Source organism: Thermobia domestica, chromosome 3, assembly GCF_964235325.1.
Source record: "Thermobia domestica chromosome 3, izTheDome1.hap1.1, whole genome shotgun sequence".
Classification (NCBI taxonomy): domain Eukaryota; kingdom Metazoa; phylum Arthropoda; class Insecta; order Zygentoma; family Lepismatidae; genus Thermobia; species Thermobia domestica.
The window spans coordinates 216,569,584-216,587,844 of record NC_137456.1 but is presented as its reverse complement, the minus strand read 5'-3'; the positions used below and the strand labels follow the sequence as shown (position 1 = coordinate 216,587,844).

The 18,261-nt window shown below is 36.7% G+C and overlaps 1 protein-coding gene across 1 annotated transcript in view; it reads left to right on the top strand.

The window, feature by feature from the left end:
- The window catches only part of eIF5B (eukaryotic translation initiation factor 5B), a 377,721-nt gene that overhangs the window by 30,740 nt on the left and 328,720 nt on the right, over positions 1 to 18,261 (top strand). The window contains exons 3-4 of the mRNA XM_081752175.1: positions 12,050 to 12,233; positions 13,741 to 14,421. Coding sequence (XP_081608301.1) covers positions 12,050 to 12,233; positions 13,741 to 14,421 — 865 coding nt within the window. The remainder of the gene's footprint in view (positions 1 to 12,049; positions 12,234 to 13,740; positions 14,422 to 18,261) is intronic.

Here is an 18,261-nt window from a genome sequence, read left to right as displayed (position 1 = left end):
CAAAAAGAAATTTGCATACATCCTGATCCACTTTTCCATTTAAAATTAGATTTACCAGTTTCGTAATCTAATTAAGTAAAATATATGCTGAATCACCAGCGGATTTAGAATTTAAGTCCTTTAGATGTTGTGGTGTCAGTCCATCTATTCCTGACGCAGAACCACTGGGGAAACTACGAATTGCCTTTAAAACCATATCAGAATTAACTTTTATGCATGAGTCTATTTCTTCAGGAGGGTCTGGCATCTCAAGCATCCAGGATGGAGTGGGATGTTTGGTTTCGAGAATGCTGTACGTTTCTTCGTCTATAGGAGCTAAACTATCGTCTGAAGCTAACAATCTTACCGCTCCTCTTGTATCGAACTCAAATATTTTGGATATTATTCTATTCGTTACATCTGTTTTTTTATTTTATTTTATTTTATTTTTTTTGCCTTGGAAGAGACAAGGGGTCTGTAGGGGTGATTTCGTTTAAATTTTGTTTAATAATTTTTGTTACTGACACTGAGCTTCTATTTTTGGGGAGACATAAATTACAAGATGCGAAAGTGAATAAGTTTTTCCATGAGGAAAAATCATTCTAGTTGATACAATCATCTATTTTAGATGCCAGTTTGCCCGCGACAACATTACGTGTCCCTTTGGGATTCTTTTTATCACCCACGTGCTTGATTTTAACCTTGTGAGTTCTTGTACAAAATCTTCGGTATTTGTTTGATGCTCCTGTGTAGCATGTTTCCTTGCCCTGTGTATATTTAGCCTTTTTTTGGTTGGAAATGCTTTTCCACACTCCAAACATATTTGATGCTCGGTATTACTTAAAGGGATGTGCTGGAAAAAGTACTTAATCTGTTTTGGTATTTGTTTATTGTGTGATTTTAATATTATTATTATTATTATTTTAGTAGGGATGCTGGTTTTTGCTGTCCAATTGTTCTAAACGAATTATTTCATGCCAATATGCGATAAATGAACAATGCAAGTACCGAGCGAAGTAGCTCAAGTGGTAGAGCGTTGGCTTCGCATTCGGGAGGTCGCGGGTTCGATTCCCGCTGCCGACCATCCTGATTGGGGTTTTCCAGGGTTTCCCTCAATCCTACCAGGCAAATGCCGAGATGGTACCTACTAAGACAGGCCCTGGCCGATACCTTCCCAAATCCTTTCCATTGTTGTTGTTGTTAGATATCCAGTATAAAATGGCCTCTGAGCTGTATCGGGTGATTGTTAAATAAATAAAATAAATAAGTTAACTTCATTGATGAGCAGTCTGTGAATGCTTGTAGTAACCGCTTCCCAGTAAACGTCTTTCATTATTGACAAAAAAAGATAAATTAGTCTGATCCTACCTTACCGCTGCCTCTGTAGTTCTCATGATACACCACACGCACACATGGACTTCGTTGCGTTTCCTTCGCTAGTGTTCCCACAACGACATTTTCTGTGGTTCGGTGCTCTCTGACAATGCTTGTCGGACCCTTCTTCTTGTGTGCATGGGGCTACGAACTATAGGCTGTTGTTCCTCACTGGCGGATGGCACATGGCGTTTGATGTCCTCACAACACACTTTCACACTAGCCAGTGTTGACATCCCACTTCACAAACACACTGTTGTAACCGAATGCATATGTGTGATTGAACTGTTTTTCTATTTAAAAGTGTCCATGTAATGAAATTTATTCACCGTGCTCGTGGGTTTTCTCGGGATTCTCCCGTTTCCTCCCACCTTCTTCATTCCACCATTTCATTCATTTCTCATAATCACCGTCTCCTGTAGCTTAACCGGCATAACCGTTGGACGTAAAACTAAAGATTTCATTTCATTTCATTTCTGTTATTCATGATAGCGGTTCCAATAGATAGTACACAAAAATATCCTTCTATACCTAATGTTATATATATATATATATATATATATATATATATATATATATATATATATATATATATATATATGTAACTTTATGTATTATGTCATGGATAAAGAAGCTTGGTTGTAAGACTGTCTATACGTTCAGTTTTACTGCAGATAGTTGCTGTGGCTTTGAGTGCCTCTAGTCTTCCATATCGTTAAGATTTGTACTAGCTAAAAATAAATAATAATAACAAGCTGGCAGTATAATGAATAGAAGTGCGCGTAAAAGTAAGCTTTAAGGTGTATGTGTTTCGCGGAATCCTTGATGATCGACGACTGTACAAAAGTGTCTATTTTCTTCGACTCCCCTGAAATTTCAAGTTACAATTTATCCTGCTTGTATGGACACGCGTCCAAACCATTTTCCGAATTCCTCCTCTTCTCTGATTTGATAAACGGTTGTGTTGTCCGTAGTTTTACTTGTCGTTTCCGACTCTTTACGGTAACATAGCTCCTGTTTTTCGATGTACGGGATTTTTTTTTCATTTCACAATTTGTTTCTAAAATTTTCTGGAATTTAGAATCGGCGACATTCTGTCCCGTATATGCCTGCTCTAAACTCTCAGAAATGTGTAAAAAGTTTCTCTCATCTCGGTTAGGAGATGAAACGTCTGAAATGTGCTTCTCGCAAATTTTCAGGAATTATCTTCCATTCCGATTCCATTCAGTTTGGGTAGATTTGCTGTTTCATTGCTTCTTTCACAGGATGATGCTAAGAGGTTATCGAATTCCTTTTTCCTTTCTTCGCTGGGTCAACGGTTCTCTGTGAGTGTGTGTGTGTGTGTGGGAAGGGGGGGGGGGGGTCGGATGAGACACAACGACAATTTTGTTAAGTCTTTCTATTATGGCTTCAAACAATACCACATGCCGCCGCTTATTCAGGCACAAAAATAGAAAAAAGAAGAGGCATTGTGTGCTGGAACTAGGAAGAAAAATAAAGAATGCGGTGTTCCTGTTTGCTTTAAGTCTGTCTCTTTTTCTTAAATACATACAATTTGAAATGATATAAACTAGGGTTGTTTTTAATCACATGTATAATTAAATTAAATGAATCTAAAATTAAATAAAAATGAATATGAGGCAACTGTTACAAGTTAGACCTTGACCCAACTTCTCATCGAAATATGGATTTCTTATTAAATTCTTAAAGATTCTGAATGTTTACACTTTTTAAAAAATCATCACGGAAACTGCATCAAACGTGAATCATTGATTACTGGAGTTAGCGTTTAACTTTCCCTTTCAGCGCGGATGCTGTATGAAACGGAGAGAGAGATCCACTGAGCAAATACCAATCAGTTAATTGTAATGAAGCAAAAAAACATAGAGTAATAAATAAAATTGTTGTTTAATGTTGAACCCAATCTGCTACTCGGGTTTGTATCCGCGACAAATATTCCTACCAGAAATCGAACGGGCATACACGCGCAGAAAGTTCACGCATTAGCCAGTGACCAGTTAAGATGTTCACATGGACTTATTGTTTAAAGTAGAATCTAAACAACATTCTCAAAGAGAATCAAACCCAAGATTTCCATGCCATAGGCAATGAAATGATTGTTCAAGTAACTAACCTTGAAGTTTCTTTCCAAGATATCATCATCATAGGTATTCTGCCCTTATTGGCAGGTCACTGGCCGGAGCTGAGAATCTTCCATGCTCTACGGTTCTCCGCTAACCTCTTTGTCTTCACGTATGATCTTTCTGTTTTTATATCATCCATTAATTGTAGTCTCCTTCGTCCTCTCCCTCTCTTTCCCGCCTCCATACCCTCTAGGATATCCTTCATGATACAGTTTCTTCTTAGGCAATGTCTCAACTAGTTTCTCTTCCCCTTCTAAATAATATCTAGAAATGTTCTTTTCTCCTCCTCCCTTCCCTAACACCCTCTCATTCAGTTTCCTCTCGACCCAAATAATTCTTTCCATTCTGCTCCACACCCACATTTCGAAGACTTCCAGTCGTTTTTCATCACTTTTACGTAATGCCCACGTTTCTGCCCCATACAGTACAACACCCCACACGTTCTCAACTCTTTATTCAAGGTTCCACAAAACAGACTTATTCCTAAAGGCTTCTTTCGCCATTCCTATCCTTGTTTTATTTCACGTTCGAACTTCATGTCATTACTAAGAATACTGCCCAGATATCGAAAACTATTCACTTGTTCTATTTTCTCCCCTCCCAATTTTATATTTGGCACCGACCGCTTCGATCCAATCACCATGGCTTTTGTCTTTCTAACATTTATTTTCATCCCATATTCTTCAAAGCCCTTCCTCAGATTTACTAACATCTTATTGATTTTCTTTTAAGATTCCGCAACAAGTGCCATAACGTCTGCAAATTTTATACATCTAATCAGTCTACCTTCTCCTGAAATGCCGTCTTCATCATGTAGGCTCTTTTTTCACTATCTCTTCTAGATAGATATTAAATAGTGTTGGCGTGAGACAACATCCTTGTCGAACTCCCCTTCCAATTGCACCCTCTTCCGTCAGATCTTCCCTTATCCTAACTCTTACTTGTTGGTTTATATATAAGTTTCTTATGAGTCTTCGATCTTTCCATTCCAACCCAATCTTCTTTAGAACACCTAACAATAATTCCTAATTCACGGATCCAAAAGCCTTTTCTAGATCAATAAATACAACATATACCTCTTCCCTTTTTCTATAAAATTTTCACCGATCGCCCTTAATAATCCGATAGCATCTCTTGTACCCTTACCTCTCCTGAACCCGAACTGCTACTACTCAACTTTTCCATTTGTTTTCCGTATAACCTTCTGTTCAGTATTCGGAGCAGAATTTTAGCTGCATGAGATATGAGACTAATAGTTCTATAATCCTCACATCTCTTTGGGTTCGATTTCTTAGCTATCGGTATCATAATAGTCTTCAGAAAGTCTTTTGGCCACTTTCCTGTTTCATATATTTCATTGCATAGTCGGAACAATTCTTTCTTTCCCTTGTCTCCTGTATTTTTAATAAATTCGATTGATATATTATCTATCCCAGTTGCCTTTCCATTCCTAATCTCGGATATAGTCTTTTCAAACTGATCCCGAAGAATACTAAATCCTTTATCATTCTCGCCTACTTCATTTTCTACTTCAACATTTAGGCTACACGGTCTATCCCTACTCTCATATAAGTCTTCAACGTATTCTTTCCATCTTCCTATGACCTCATTTCTGTCGCTGACTACCTTCCCATTCTTATTTTCTACTGCCATCGTAATACCCCTTTGTTTCCTCCGAAATTCCATAGATTTCACCTCCTTGCACATTTCCTCATATTTCCGAACTCTTTCTAATTATTCTATCTCCTCGCATTTTCTTCTGTAAAACTCTTCCCTCGCTCTGTCTGTTTCCCTTAGTAATTCATTGCTTAACTTTCTGTACATCTTTCTGCCCTCTTCTTTATCAACCTGTTTCCACATCTTCCTTTCCCTCATTTTCTGCAACATCTACTCTGTAACCCATGGTTTCTTAGCCGTTTTGTATTCGCGGTAACACGCTGCTTCTTGTGCAGCCTGCCGCAAGCAAACTTTAATATGTTCTCACCGTGCGTTACTACCCGCGCCTGTCCTTTCCTCTTTTGAATATTTTTGTTCGAATTTTTCAGCGAAAAGATTTCTTACTTCCTCATTTTTCAACTTTTCAGTATTCAGCACTTTGTTGCCTACTTTTTTTCTGCCTACATTTTTCAGTTGAATATCAACTTCGGCCAGCACAAGATTATGATCAGAGAAAATATCAGCACCAAGAAGGGTTTTCGCGTTCTTTAAGCTATTCCGATACCTGTCCTGAATCATAACATAGCCTATCTGATATCTTCCGCCGTCTATTGGTGATTTCCATGTAGGCCCACCAAGTGTTCCCAATTACTAGTGAATTCTGTCTACAGAAATTCACTAGTCCCTCTCCCCTTTCATTTCTTTCGCCTAAACCACATTTGCCTACGATATTACCTTCCTGTTTTTCTTCCACAACTGCATTGAAATCTCCCATTACAATTACGCACGCACTTTTTTTCTTTTTTTTTTTTCTTTTCTGCCAGCAAACTAGGGAAAAATAGAGTGGTGGTTTTCCGTTGCCTTTCACCCCAGTATCCCAGCCATTAAAGTCACTGACCACGCCTGGGACTAATCTCCAAGTTGCCGTACCAATCCGTTGCCGTTGCCGTACTATGATTTCCGCCAACTTGGCTACTGGAGAACTGCTGTCTTCTCCCAGAACACTCTTTGTCTGGCTACTCCATTTAGACCAATTCGGTAGGGCTGGCCCCTCTGGTAGTGAACTACCACCGATAGCTGTAAATTTCACTGTAGCACGCAATCTTCCTCACCCGACACATAAGTGTCTTCGTAAAGGTGGTAGTTATCGTGTCTATTAAATAACCTCTTTCAGTTCTATCTGGAATTTTATTAATAAGCAGTTAATAATAAAAAATGACGAATCACAGTTAATCAGGTCCTTGAATCTCAATTTACTTGTAATCAAACTTTGAGGCCTTTAACTCGTTTCGATTAATACCAAGTTTTCGATGCTTGGATTAAGCGAATTTAGAAGTAGACAATCGTTGGTTTGTTGAGCTTTATCGTTTCGTGCAGAAGCGAGGCTATGTGAAACGTGGTCCTAAAGAAAAGCTAAAACAAACTGGTAAACAATGAAAAATATGTAAAGGAAATAAACGCAAGTACACAAAATAATGACGCTAATAAGCGCAAAGTTCTGAGGGGAGAAAAGTCCACTTGCTATAACGAGAACAAAGAAGCTACATTGATATAAAAAAATGTTCAGTGACATGCTTGTCAGTCACCTGAAAGAATGTTTCGTAAAGTTGTTATAAATTATAAAATATATCACTGCTATGAAATGTTGCCAGCATATTGTACATATCTCCTAAACAAAATTAAAACTCTATAATGTATACCCTTGACCAGAAAGCAGTATAGAAAGACTAGCTGAAATCTTTGTACGAGAAAAATAGATTAATGCAGAATATTTGAAAGGAATAATTGAACCTTTTTCTTTCTATTAGGATACGTATTTGAATTGAAATGAAATTATAAAAACCCAGCTCGGCCCAAGTCTATTCATCTGAAACATTTCAAACGCTTCCCCGTGATAGTAAAGAGAGACAACGCCGTTATCTTTTTTATATATTGAGAAACGTATTATAGGAATTGCCCCCTTCTAGCCCGTAGAATCTGAATTCTCGGAAACGCTGGGCACATAATTTATTTAAGGACTTCATATTTCAAGTTTCAAATCTCTTAAGATGAGAGCTCCTAAGATACTCTATTTTGGCACACATTTTGAACCCCTTCCTTCCCTTTAGGATACGCATTTTAATCAAAGTGACGTGACAAAGTTCCGGTTCGATATATACGCAGAGCGCCACAAGCTTTTAAGCGTAGTCCTCATTCGTTCTGCTCGTCGCTAACCAACCGTCTTAAACATGTAATCTTTCGACGTATCTTACGAGTATTTCAAGTTCCGTCCTTTTAAAATTCAAATAGACTAACGACTTCTTCCTGGTTATTTAAATCAGTGGAGTGAATTTTACAGGAAATTGTTGTAAATAATAATAATAATAATGAACACCGCGATTCCTTTATAATGTGACATTTGTGGGAGTAGACCATATCCTTCAAAAACCCCATAGGGAAAATAATCGTATGGTGATAAATCAGGGGAGCGTTAAGACAGTTCAACGTCTCTGAAATGAGAGAGACGTCACTAAAAGCAAGGAAATATGTGTTTCGAAACTTCCCTAAGGAGGAAAGATTTATCGTTTTTCTAATAATTAAAATTTCTCTTTCCTTAGAAAATGCCGAATGTAAAGATTCTCTTAAGTGATGATGTGGAGTTCGGCATGTAAGGCTTTTAATTACAAGTAATGAAATATGTTCCAGTGTTCCAAAAAATTCCACTCCTAAGGGGGTCATTTCTATAACCAAATTGACCTAATAACTATGTTTCTTTCCTTTATTTTGAAAGTGTCGAATGTAAAAATTCGTTTAACATAGAGATATAAAATTTAATAAGTAAATTTTTAATTAAAAACAAGGGCATACGTGTTTCGTTGTTTCTAAAAGTTTCAGTTCTAAGAATGAAAAGTAACTAATTTCTATAATATCCATTATTTTCTTTATTCAGAAAATAACAAAGCATGCTCAAGCTGGGGGTGTAAAGTTTGGTATATAAGCTGTTAATTAAAAGTAAGGGAATACTTTTCGGAAACTCCTCTTTAAGGAAGAAAAGGGAGAAACTTATAAGATATTCAAATTTCTCTTTCTTTATTCCGGAAGTGCTCACAATCTTATTCATTAAAAATACTTGAATCATCATTAAAGGGGGAAACGAGTACAATTTCTACAATATTCAAATTTCTGGTTTTATCAGGGCAAGTCGAAATAATGGACCCGATTTCAGGAATTTATTCCATGAAATCTAATCAACATATGTTACTGTGAGACATACACTTCGAAAGGTTAACTTCCAAAGTTTTGTTTCACTTTCTACCGCTAAGAGTCAGCAGCAAGCAGTTAAGGAAAAATGACGTTGACTGGCGAACAAAGATCTACCTTTGTGCTTGATTATTATGTAAACAAGTTCGTGATTAGTGTGCAACGGAATTCCCTTACCAAATATCCTAGAGATCCACCTACAGGGAAGGCTATTCGTATGTGGTATGAACATTTCACAGATTCGGGTCGTGCATCACAGCAGCCATTGCTGATATTGACCGCAACATCCTATAAAAGATTTGGCAGGAAATAGATTATCGACTTGTGTGCCGTATTACGCGATGTGCTTACATAGTTGTGATATGTTTAAAGAAAACTTTGACAGTTTACCTTTCTTAGCATGTCTCACAATAACATATTTATTAGATTTCACAGAATAAATTTTTGAAATAGGGTCCATCACAGTGATTTGCTCCGTGTTTATTACGTCTTCCTGTACACAGAAATGACACTTTTGTTAGTATTGATAAAATTTAGCGATAATTTATTTTCTTACACAGTGATTCCCCTTCCCTTATTAGTAGTCAATCAGGTTTTGCTTGGGGCAGGGAGGGGGGCAAGGCTCTCCGATATACATAGTTACATTTTTTTTATTAGTATATTATTATGCAACTGATTAAAATGTTTTTTACATCTCAAACATAGGGGATGAGGCAATTGCCTACCTACCCTCCAGAAATGACGCATCTGCTTGCGCGAATTACTAAAAAATTACGTTTTAGGATGATGAGCTTTCCATATTGCTTTCTGTTCAAGAGTAAGCATTAGACATTGCTTTTTTGAGGTTTAGCGTCCGTTTCAACACTGAGGTTATATAAGACATGGACTTTGTTGATGTGGAATCCAAACTGTATGAGCTCCCGCCGCGAATTGAATGTGGATCTTCCTCATCGGAGTAAACGTTAGAAACAAGAGGAGAAGAGTTGTGATTTCGTTTGACAGACATGTTCTAATGTACTATGTTACATAGTTGTGTGGTATATATTTATAAATTTCTTGCATTCAAATATGAATGCCCTTTGTCAGTAAAACGTAGAAAAAAAAGCTTGTCTAGCCAGGATCAGAACGCATGTTAGAAATAAACATCAGCACACAAATCCATTACGCTATCTGTTAGACCAAGACGCAAGACTGTTAGCCCCTTTCCTTTCTTTCTTTTACTGTTTTGTTGATGGTGTACTTTCCACAGGCTTTAATATCGTATCGTGTAGTATGCCAGTTTTTATTTGTATCTTTTATCTTTTTTGTCATATTTTATGTTTGTTTTCTACATGCCACCTGAATATTTACTTGGAGGCAATGTCCAAATTTTCTATTTCTGTTAGAGAATACGCACAGTCCTTTGTGACAGAATGGAGTAAAGTTAGATTTCGCTTGTAAGGAGATCCGAGGAACGTAAGGATCTAATTGCAACTTTTTGGACTTAGTCTTTGAAAGACAGTCCTACTTTTTCTGACCAGAAGTGTACCAATAAAGTGTTCATATGGAAACCCAAAATATGTGTGATGGTCCATTTGTTTGACTCCATATTTGGCGGGGAAGAAGATAAGGAATAGTTAGGGATCGAATTCTAATTTTTTTAAATTCCTTCATTAATTCTAAATTTTTGTTTTTCAAACATGTTTTCCTATAGTAGAGTTCTTTTTCTTTTCATTATTACTTCTTTCCTCTCATGCACTCTTACCGAACCACTGTACCATTAATTTTAATTTTCTCCACTAAATTCTGTTTACGTTCAGTCTGGTGACTCCGGAATACATTCCAATATTCCGCCCACCGCGACACTTCACAAACCTTTTTGTGTTCCGTAATTTTTCATATGTTTTTCCCCCTACTTCTTTCTCTTCCTATCTGATGAAGAGTTTGATTGCTTTTTAGTTTGTGTGATAAGATTTCACGATATTCTGATAGTACGAGGAGTGTTCAACGATTATTGGCCCCATATAGAAGAAAATTTTTCTACAGAGACACCTATCACAGAAATGCACTTCGTCCACCTTGTTGTAGAGCCGTTACATCTTGTCAGTGTTAGTGCTTTCATCTGGAGGTATTTGATCACTGCACACACTTCAGTTTATTCCATTTTCACAATTCGGATGTACTTGCCGTCTGCAGAACATAAACACAAGGGTTTGGGTACAAAACCTCGCGGCCAGAACCTCGCGGCGACAACCTCGCGGACCAAAACCTCGCCTGGCCAAAACCTCGCCTCCCAAAACCTCGCGGCCCAAAATCTCGCCGGGCCGAAACCTCGCCTGGCCAAAACCTCGCCGCCCAAAACCTCGCGGGACAAAATCTCGCCTGGTCAAAACCCCGCCTGGCCAAAACCTCGCCGTCCAAAACGTCGCGGGCCAAAATCTCGCGGGTCCAAAACCTCGCCTGGCCAAAACATCGCCACCCAAAACATCGCGGGCCAAAATCTCGCCGGGCCAAAACCTCGCGCCCCAAAATATCGCCATACCCAAAATCTCGCCTGACCAAAATGTAAATGTTCCAATAGATGATAAGGATGACGGTATAAAAGACGCTGTTTCACAAGAAGTATCACGGGTATTTGACCAAGTCCCGCGATACCATATGAAAATTCTATTTCTGTATTAGAGGATTTCAATGTGAAGGTAGGGCGACAGGATGTTTTTAAACTGGTTATAGGGAAAGAAAGTCTGCATAAGGAAAGTAATGACACGTAACGGGGTTAGTTCCGTGAACTTTGGAACATCCAAAAACTTAAAATTTTAACAAAAATCTAATATTTATGAAAGTATGAAATAATATATGAGTTTTTACGAAGTCCCTTGATTATATCCTGTAGGTTAAAAGAGACGTAGATGACCAGGATGAAGGAAATGATCGAATAAAGAAAGTGGGAGGAAACGGGAATAAGCCGAGAAAGCCCACGCACATGATGTTTTGTATCTATTATTATTATTATTATTAATAGTAGTAGTAGTATTTGTAATGTGAAATTGCATATTAAGAAACTCATTGGGTAAATTTTAAAGAAAAGTTTCATTCGCGGTGATGTTTTGGGTGGCGATGTTTTGGCCCGGCGAGATTTTGGGCGGCGAGGTTTTGGCACCGCGAGGTTTTGGCCCGGCGAGATTTTGTCCCGCGAGATTTTGGCCGGCGAGGTTTTGGCACCGCGAGGTTTTGGCCCGGCGAGATTTTGTTCCGCGAGGTTTTGGGCGGCGAGGTATTGGCCACGCGAGGTTTTGGCCTGGCGAGGTTTTGGGCGGCGAGGTTTTGGCCACGCGAGGTTTTCGCCCGGCGAGATTTTGTCCCGCGAGGTTTTGGCCGGCGAGATTTTGGGCGGCGATGTTTCGGCCGCGAGATTTTGTCCGTATCCCAAACACAAGTAGCATCAGTAACATTATTGCCCTGTACTTTGGTACACATACTTCTAAAACTTTAAAGTACATGTTACAACTACATAATTTTCGTTCATCTCCTCCAATATGAGGGACAATAATTGTTGAACACCCCTCTAATAAATAGATAAAAAAAAAATGTCAGTCATAATCTTAGAATAAAACAAATAACACATAAAATGGTTGCGTTTTTGAACTAGTTCCTTTAGTAGTCTTATCTATTTGCAGATCTAAAGATGAAGAACCAGTAGAGGTGATTGAGGATGATGAGGAAAGTGGAACATCCAAGAAAAAGAAGAAGAAGGATAAAAAGAAGAATAAAGATGACGATGTTGACGATCTTGCTAAAGAAATTGAAGAAATGTCTGTCGAACCAAAAGAAACTAAATCAAAGAAAGATAAAAAGCAAAAGGCAAGTGAAACATTTCTTCTCTTAATATATATATATAATTATCGTGCATTGTTCTCTTTGCATGAGGAATTGTTCCATGAAAGTGAAAAAGAATAATTATAATTTTTAGGGAAAATTAATGTTCTTTTTATTATGTACAATATTATAGCGGATACGATCCAAAACATTTTAGTAAAAGTGAGTGATTTAGATAAGTCATTGAAATGGAAGCAATTTTTCTTGCTAATTGTACATGCAAAGTAAGATTTTGTAGACAATGTTTGTTCACTCTTTTGATTTAGGAATTTTTTATAAGAACACATTTGAGTTCTATATTTAATGCATACAATTTGTGTACATATAAATGTAAAATGGTATTAAAACTCAGTGTGGTACATACGTTTGTGCAACAGAACAAGTTTTTAATTATAAAACTGAGGTAATATACAAAAGAAAAATAAAGTCTCCTGTTATCACATCCTATTATTTTGTTTTCTTCTTGTTGAGGTTCGTAAGGGAAGCAGTTGACGTATGACATATAGCAACAAGTAACCTAAGAAAACAGTATCACAGTTGCAGTGAAATCAGTGACTAAAAATGTTCTCCATGGGGTGTGGCATGGATTGAATCCAGTTACCGTCTAGATGTTATACGTACAGCTGGAAGGGGTCACATTGAACAGCTATAAACCTGATATATAGATAACAATGTGTAATTCAGAAAATACAACCATGTGAAATTGAGGTCATTACTTTCAATCATCCCTGTGCATATTAAACATTTGTTTCTTTTCAAATTACCCGTTACGTGTATTTGTGTTCTTTAGTACGGAGTTGTAAGTAACTCCATTTTATGTTTTAAAAATTTACTAGGCCAATTCAATTCCTGTTTGATAAAGGAAGAATTATCTGTGAAAGAAAATTATTAATTGAGACAAACTGTAACAAGTACAAATCGCTATACTAATCTGCTTTAAGTAAGGTTATATAATTTTTTTTTTAAAGGTCAGACTTGATAACAACAATTCTCTAAGAGTAATAATTCCATAATGTGACAAATCATAAAAGTGTAGAAGGATTAGGCGTGGACATTAAATGATATCTTGCATCTCAATGAAGGAACGTTTTAATAATCTGATAGAAAAACGACTCAATAAGAAGCCAGTTAAGAGCTAAAATAATGATAATAGTAATTATAATAAAAATAAATAACTGCATAATTTCGAATTAGATGGAATACCGCCGGTGATTAACATTTTTTATTGAATTATGAATTGAAAGAATTTGGTAATCATTTTTTGTTAAATGAATTTATGTAAAATACTTTTCTTCCTTTTACATACATTTTCTAGTTTTAAATGTTTGGGAACACCCTACACCCGATTGGTTAAACGAATAGGATGTATTATTTAGATTATTTTTTATTGTTTAATCTATTATTATTATTATTATTATTATTATTATTATTATTAAATCTACTTCTAATTGTTCTATACTGTTTTATTTATTTATTTATTTTTTTTATTTAGAAGTCTGAGAAGCAGGTGACTTCGGAATCAAGTGACGGAGAACAGCCAAATCGCCACGGGAGAAACAAAGGCTTCGATCTGCTTATGGAGGATGATCTAGATGACGAAGAGGAAAAACCTCGGCCTAGCAAACCGCCAAAGGGAAAGCCGAAGCCCAGTTTTGCTCTTCTGGAAGTGGAAGACGACGACGTAATGTTAAGTGGTGGGGATAGTGATGGTGGTGATGATAAAGGAGTGAATGAGGATACTAAAAAGAAAAGTAAAAAAGGTGGTGCGAAAGTGGAGCGGACAAACAGTGTGGAAGATGATGAAAACACAGGGGAAAGAACTAAAGCAGATAAAGGGGGGAAGAAGAGTAAAAAGAAGAAACGGAAAGATGAGGATGATGAAGACATAGAGAAAGTATTAGCAGAATTAGAAATGGAGTACCAAGGAGTCAAGAAGGAGGAAACCCCGCCAGCAGAGGAAGCAAAAGAAAATGAAACGAAGGACGATAAGAAAGCGAAAAAGAAAAAGAAAGGGAAAACCGGTGAAGCGGAAGAAGTTGTAGATGAAGCCGGTGAAAAATCGAAAGAAGTTGTGGACGGAGAAGAACTGGAATCTACAGTTAAAACTGCTGCTCAGAAGAAGAAAGAAAAGAAAGAAAGAGAAAAACAGAAAAAAGCACAGAAGAAGCAGCAGGTGAGTTTGCATTCTTCTATTTAAAATTCTTATTTCAATTTTCATGTTACTCTGTGTTGGTAAAATAATAAGCAAAATTATGTATTTTTGAAGCTAGAACATTTTTAATGTGATGGTCACTTCCATCTACGAATTATTAAGTTATCAAAATATTTAACTTGATCTTGAAATTTCAATTATTCTTTCCAGACTTCCATGTCTAAATCCTTGACTCTTTATCAAGGCAATTGTAAAAGAAAATTTTACTGCCACATGATTAACATGGCAAGGAACCTAAAGAGAAATCGTTATTTAATCCATATGACGGCTGTAATGCCATCTAAAAGTATTATTATATTTCATTTATTTTCTTTTTGTTCCCTATCGTCATTATCTTATTTCTGTCCCATTAAGTCTTATTTTTAATGTCTTGGGGGAAAAAAATAACAAGGGTTTAGACCCAAAATCTTTAGAAAAATAAATAAGTGTACGAATTCGAAACACAAATACATATTTTTACAATTTAAGATAATTTATGTCATTCTCGTTACCCAATTTCTGCTCTTTGGCATATATAAAATTTATATGTGCCATGTGGCACAGTCATTATTGCTTTTGTAGTTAAAGAAAGTGTAAATTGGCTTCATATAATGCTAGTTACTTCACATAGCGTTTTGTCGTACTTACTTACTTACTTACAAAAAAAAAAAAAAAAAAAAAAAAAAAAAAAAAAAAAAAAAAAAAAAAGTGGGGGCCAGAAACGAAGAATGTAATTCTTACTATAGTTCTTCTATATAACACAATGGATACAAAAGACATCTATCAAGTTGAAAACATACATCAAGGTCACCATAGGTTCCATTGAAAAGTGGCGAAGTTAGGAAGGTATCCAACTTATAGAAAATAAGTGTATTTTAAAATTAAATAACGTGGGTTCCTGTCACCACGGCATGGCGCGTCTTCAGGTTGCGGATCGAGGAGAAGGCCTCTAGATATAGAGGTTAGCTGCGAATATACTGAATTAAGCAGTCGCGGACAGCCGACTAGGAGTGGTACTCCAGCTTCGGGGTTTGGGTAAGGCTAACAACCTCATCCTGTTAATAAAAAAAAAAAAAAAAAATAAAATAAAAATAAATAAAAAAAAAAGCATTTTTCCAGAAATATTCACAAAAGCCTCGGACAAGGACTGATAACTTGGCACGACCTCAGCAAAAGAAAATGGACATGAGATTGGAACATGGAATATTGGAAGTCTTTATAGGGCAGGCGCGTTAAAATCCGTAACGAGTGAGTTAGAGAAATACAGGATGGACCTAGTAGGAGTTCAGGAAGTTAGGTGGGAAGGAAATGGATCTGTGAATTCCGGAAATTTTACGTTCTTTTACGGGGAAGGAAATAAAAATCACCAGTTAGGAACAGGGTTTTTCGTTCACAAACGAATATTACCAGCAATTAAACGGGTTGAATTTGTTACTAACACTTACTTTTATTAATCTTAAGGGACGGTGGTGTATTGTTTTAAATGTACATGCCCCAACTGAAGATAAGGATGACGATATAAAAAACAGTTTTTACGAAGAAGTGGAACGGATATTTGACAAACTCCCGCGATACCATATGAAAATTCTATTAGGGGATTTCAATGCGAAGATAAAACGAGAGGATATAGGGATTATTCAACCGATTATAGGGAACGAAAGTCTGCATAAGGAAAGTAATGACAACGGTGTTAGAGTCGTGAACTTTGCAACATCCAAAAACCTAATCGTGAAGAGTACAAAACTCCCACATCGCGACGTTCATAAATACACTTGGACATCACCAGACGGAAAAACACGTAATCAAATTGATCACATTTTAGTAGATAGAAGACGGCAATCTAGCATAATTAATGTCCGGTCGTTTAGAGGGACTGATTGTGACACTGATCACTACCTGGTAGCAGCGATAATACGAGAGAGATTATCGTTGAATAAATGTAATACTCAATGTCCGAAAACGGAGAGATTCAATTTAAAGAAATTAGAAGAGAGGAATACCAGATTGGAGTTTCGAATAGATTCTCGGCTTTAGAAGATTCGGAGTGTACTAGTGTTGAGGATACCTGGATTGAAATTAGAGATAGCATTAAAAGTTAAGCAAAAGAAAAATTGGGACACGCGGAAATACGTAGGAACAAACCATGGTTCGACCAGGAATGTATAAAACTAGCAGAGAAGAGAAAACAGGCAAAATTACGGTGGCTACAAAATCCGAATGAAATAACTACACAAAATTTCGCAGATATCAGGTGGGAAACTTCGAAAACTTTTAGAACAAAGAAACGCGATTTTCTGAAAGCTAAAGTTAAGGAACTTGAACACGTAGCAAGAACAAGTAGGGATACCTGTCAGGGGTTGACTGGGAGGCACTATCCAGCATGCACACCAGACCTAGCACCAAATTACCACGTCTTCCTTTTCCTAGATTATCCCTCCATGTGAAATTCTTGAACATGACGCACTCACCGGCATCTTTGCTTCCAAGATCACTGAGTTATATCGCCAGGGTATTACTCAGCTGCGGTGGTGGCAAAGTATGCACTGATGGAGATTCCAAGACAGCGCTGAGTACCATACGCTGTATATATGCCTGTCTGTTTCTGACAATCACGAACGTCAAGAACTGTTTTGGTTATCTTGTAACTATTGAGTAAGAACTGCGGTTTCATAATACTTCAGTGTAAAAGATAATATTGCAGTATAATGTTATGCAGACGTCTTGCTGGAAAAATAGTCCTGGATCCACAGTACATGCCCGTAAAAATTTGTGGGTGCACGGAGTTTTATTGTTGTATCGTTTTCTTCAAACTATCGTTATCTGCTTTTTCTTGGGTAGACATCTCAATTATGGTCGCTTATCTCCACAGAGGCCATTTTCCAATATGGCCGCCAAATAAGCAATCAGCATACATAACTAAGGAACTAAGTCATCTTGGTGTCGAATCATAGGTTTTTGAGGTCAGAGAATTAAAATATTACTATAAAATTGCTATATATTGAAGTATTTTATATATTATCGACAAAGAATACATTTTATATGTAAAGGATGGGCCATTTTAATTCATCCACGGGAATATCTCGAAACCCACAAATCGAGTCAAGGAAAGTTTTCAGTTATATTTGTTCGCCACAGAGAGGGGCATATTTTGGCCTACTTTTTAATACCACCAGATTAACAGATGAACAGTGTTGCCAATTCAACACGAAGTTGTATTTTTCAAATGTCACTACTTCAGGTTATTACAAATTTCAAATCTGCATTTGAAAAGAAAACAAGCATTACCACATTTATTGTTCAGTATTGTAAACTAATGACGCTAGAGTATCACAAACATTTAAAACAACCAAACTTTAAAGGCTTCAAAAACAATAATAACGCAAGTGAGGTGCAAGGGAAGGCACATCGAATGTACCTTAGTGTCAAGTACTACAGTAACGATGTGACATATTTCGAATAAATTTGAACAAAATTATAAGAAATTAAAAATTTGATTTTTTCAAAAGGCTTCATTTCGAAAAACTGCATAGATAACTATCACATCTATTTATGTAAGTTGTTTTCAAAAAGGATGAAAATCATAATTCCGTTTACAGCACTTGATATCTGAAACCATTGGAGAGATATGGCAATTAATGTTAAAGTTGGCAAGACTGCTTAAAATCATTAAGTATGAGAACTTGTTGCAAATACAACTGCCAAAAACTGTTAACACTACGCCATTGTAAGTAATTTTCAATTTCTTATCTTTTTCTTCCAATTATTCGAAATACGTCATATCATAATGATAGTATTTGACACTAAGGTGCTTTCGATATGCGC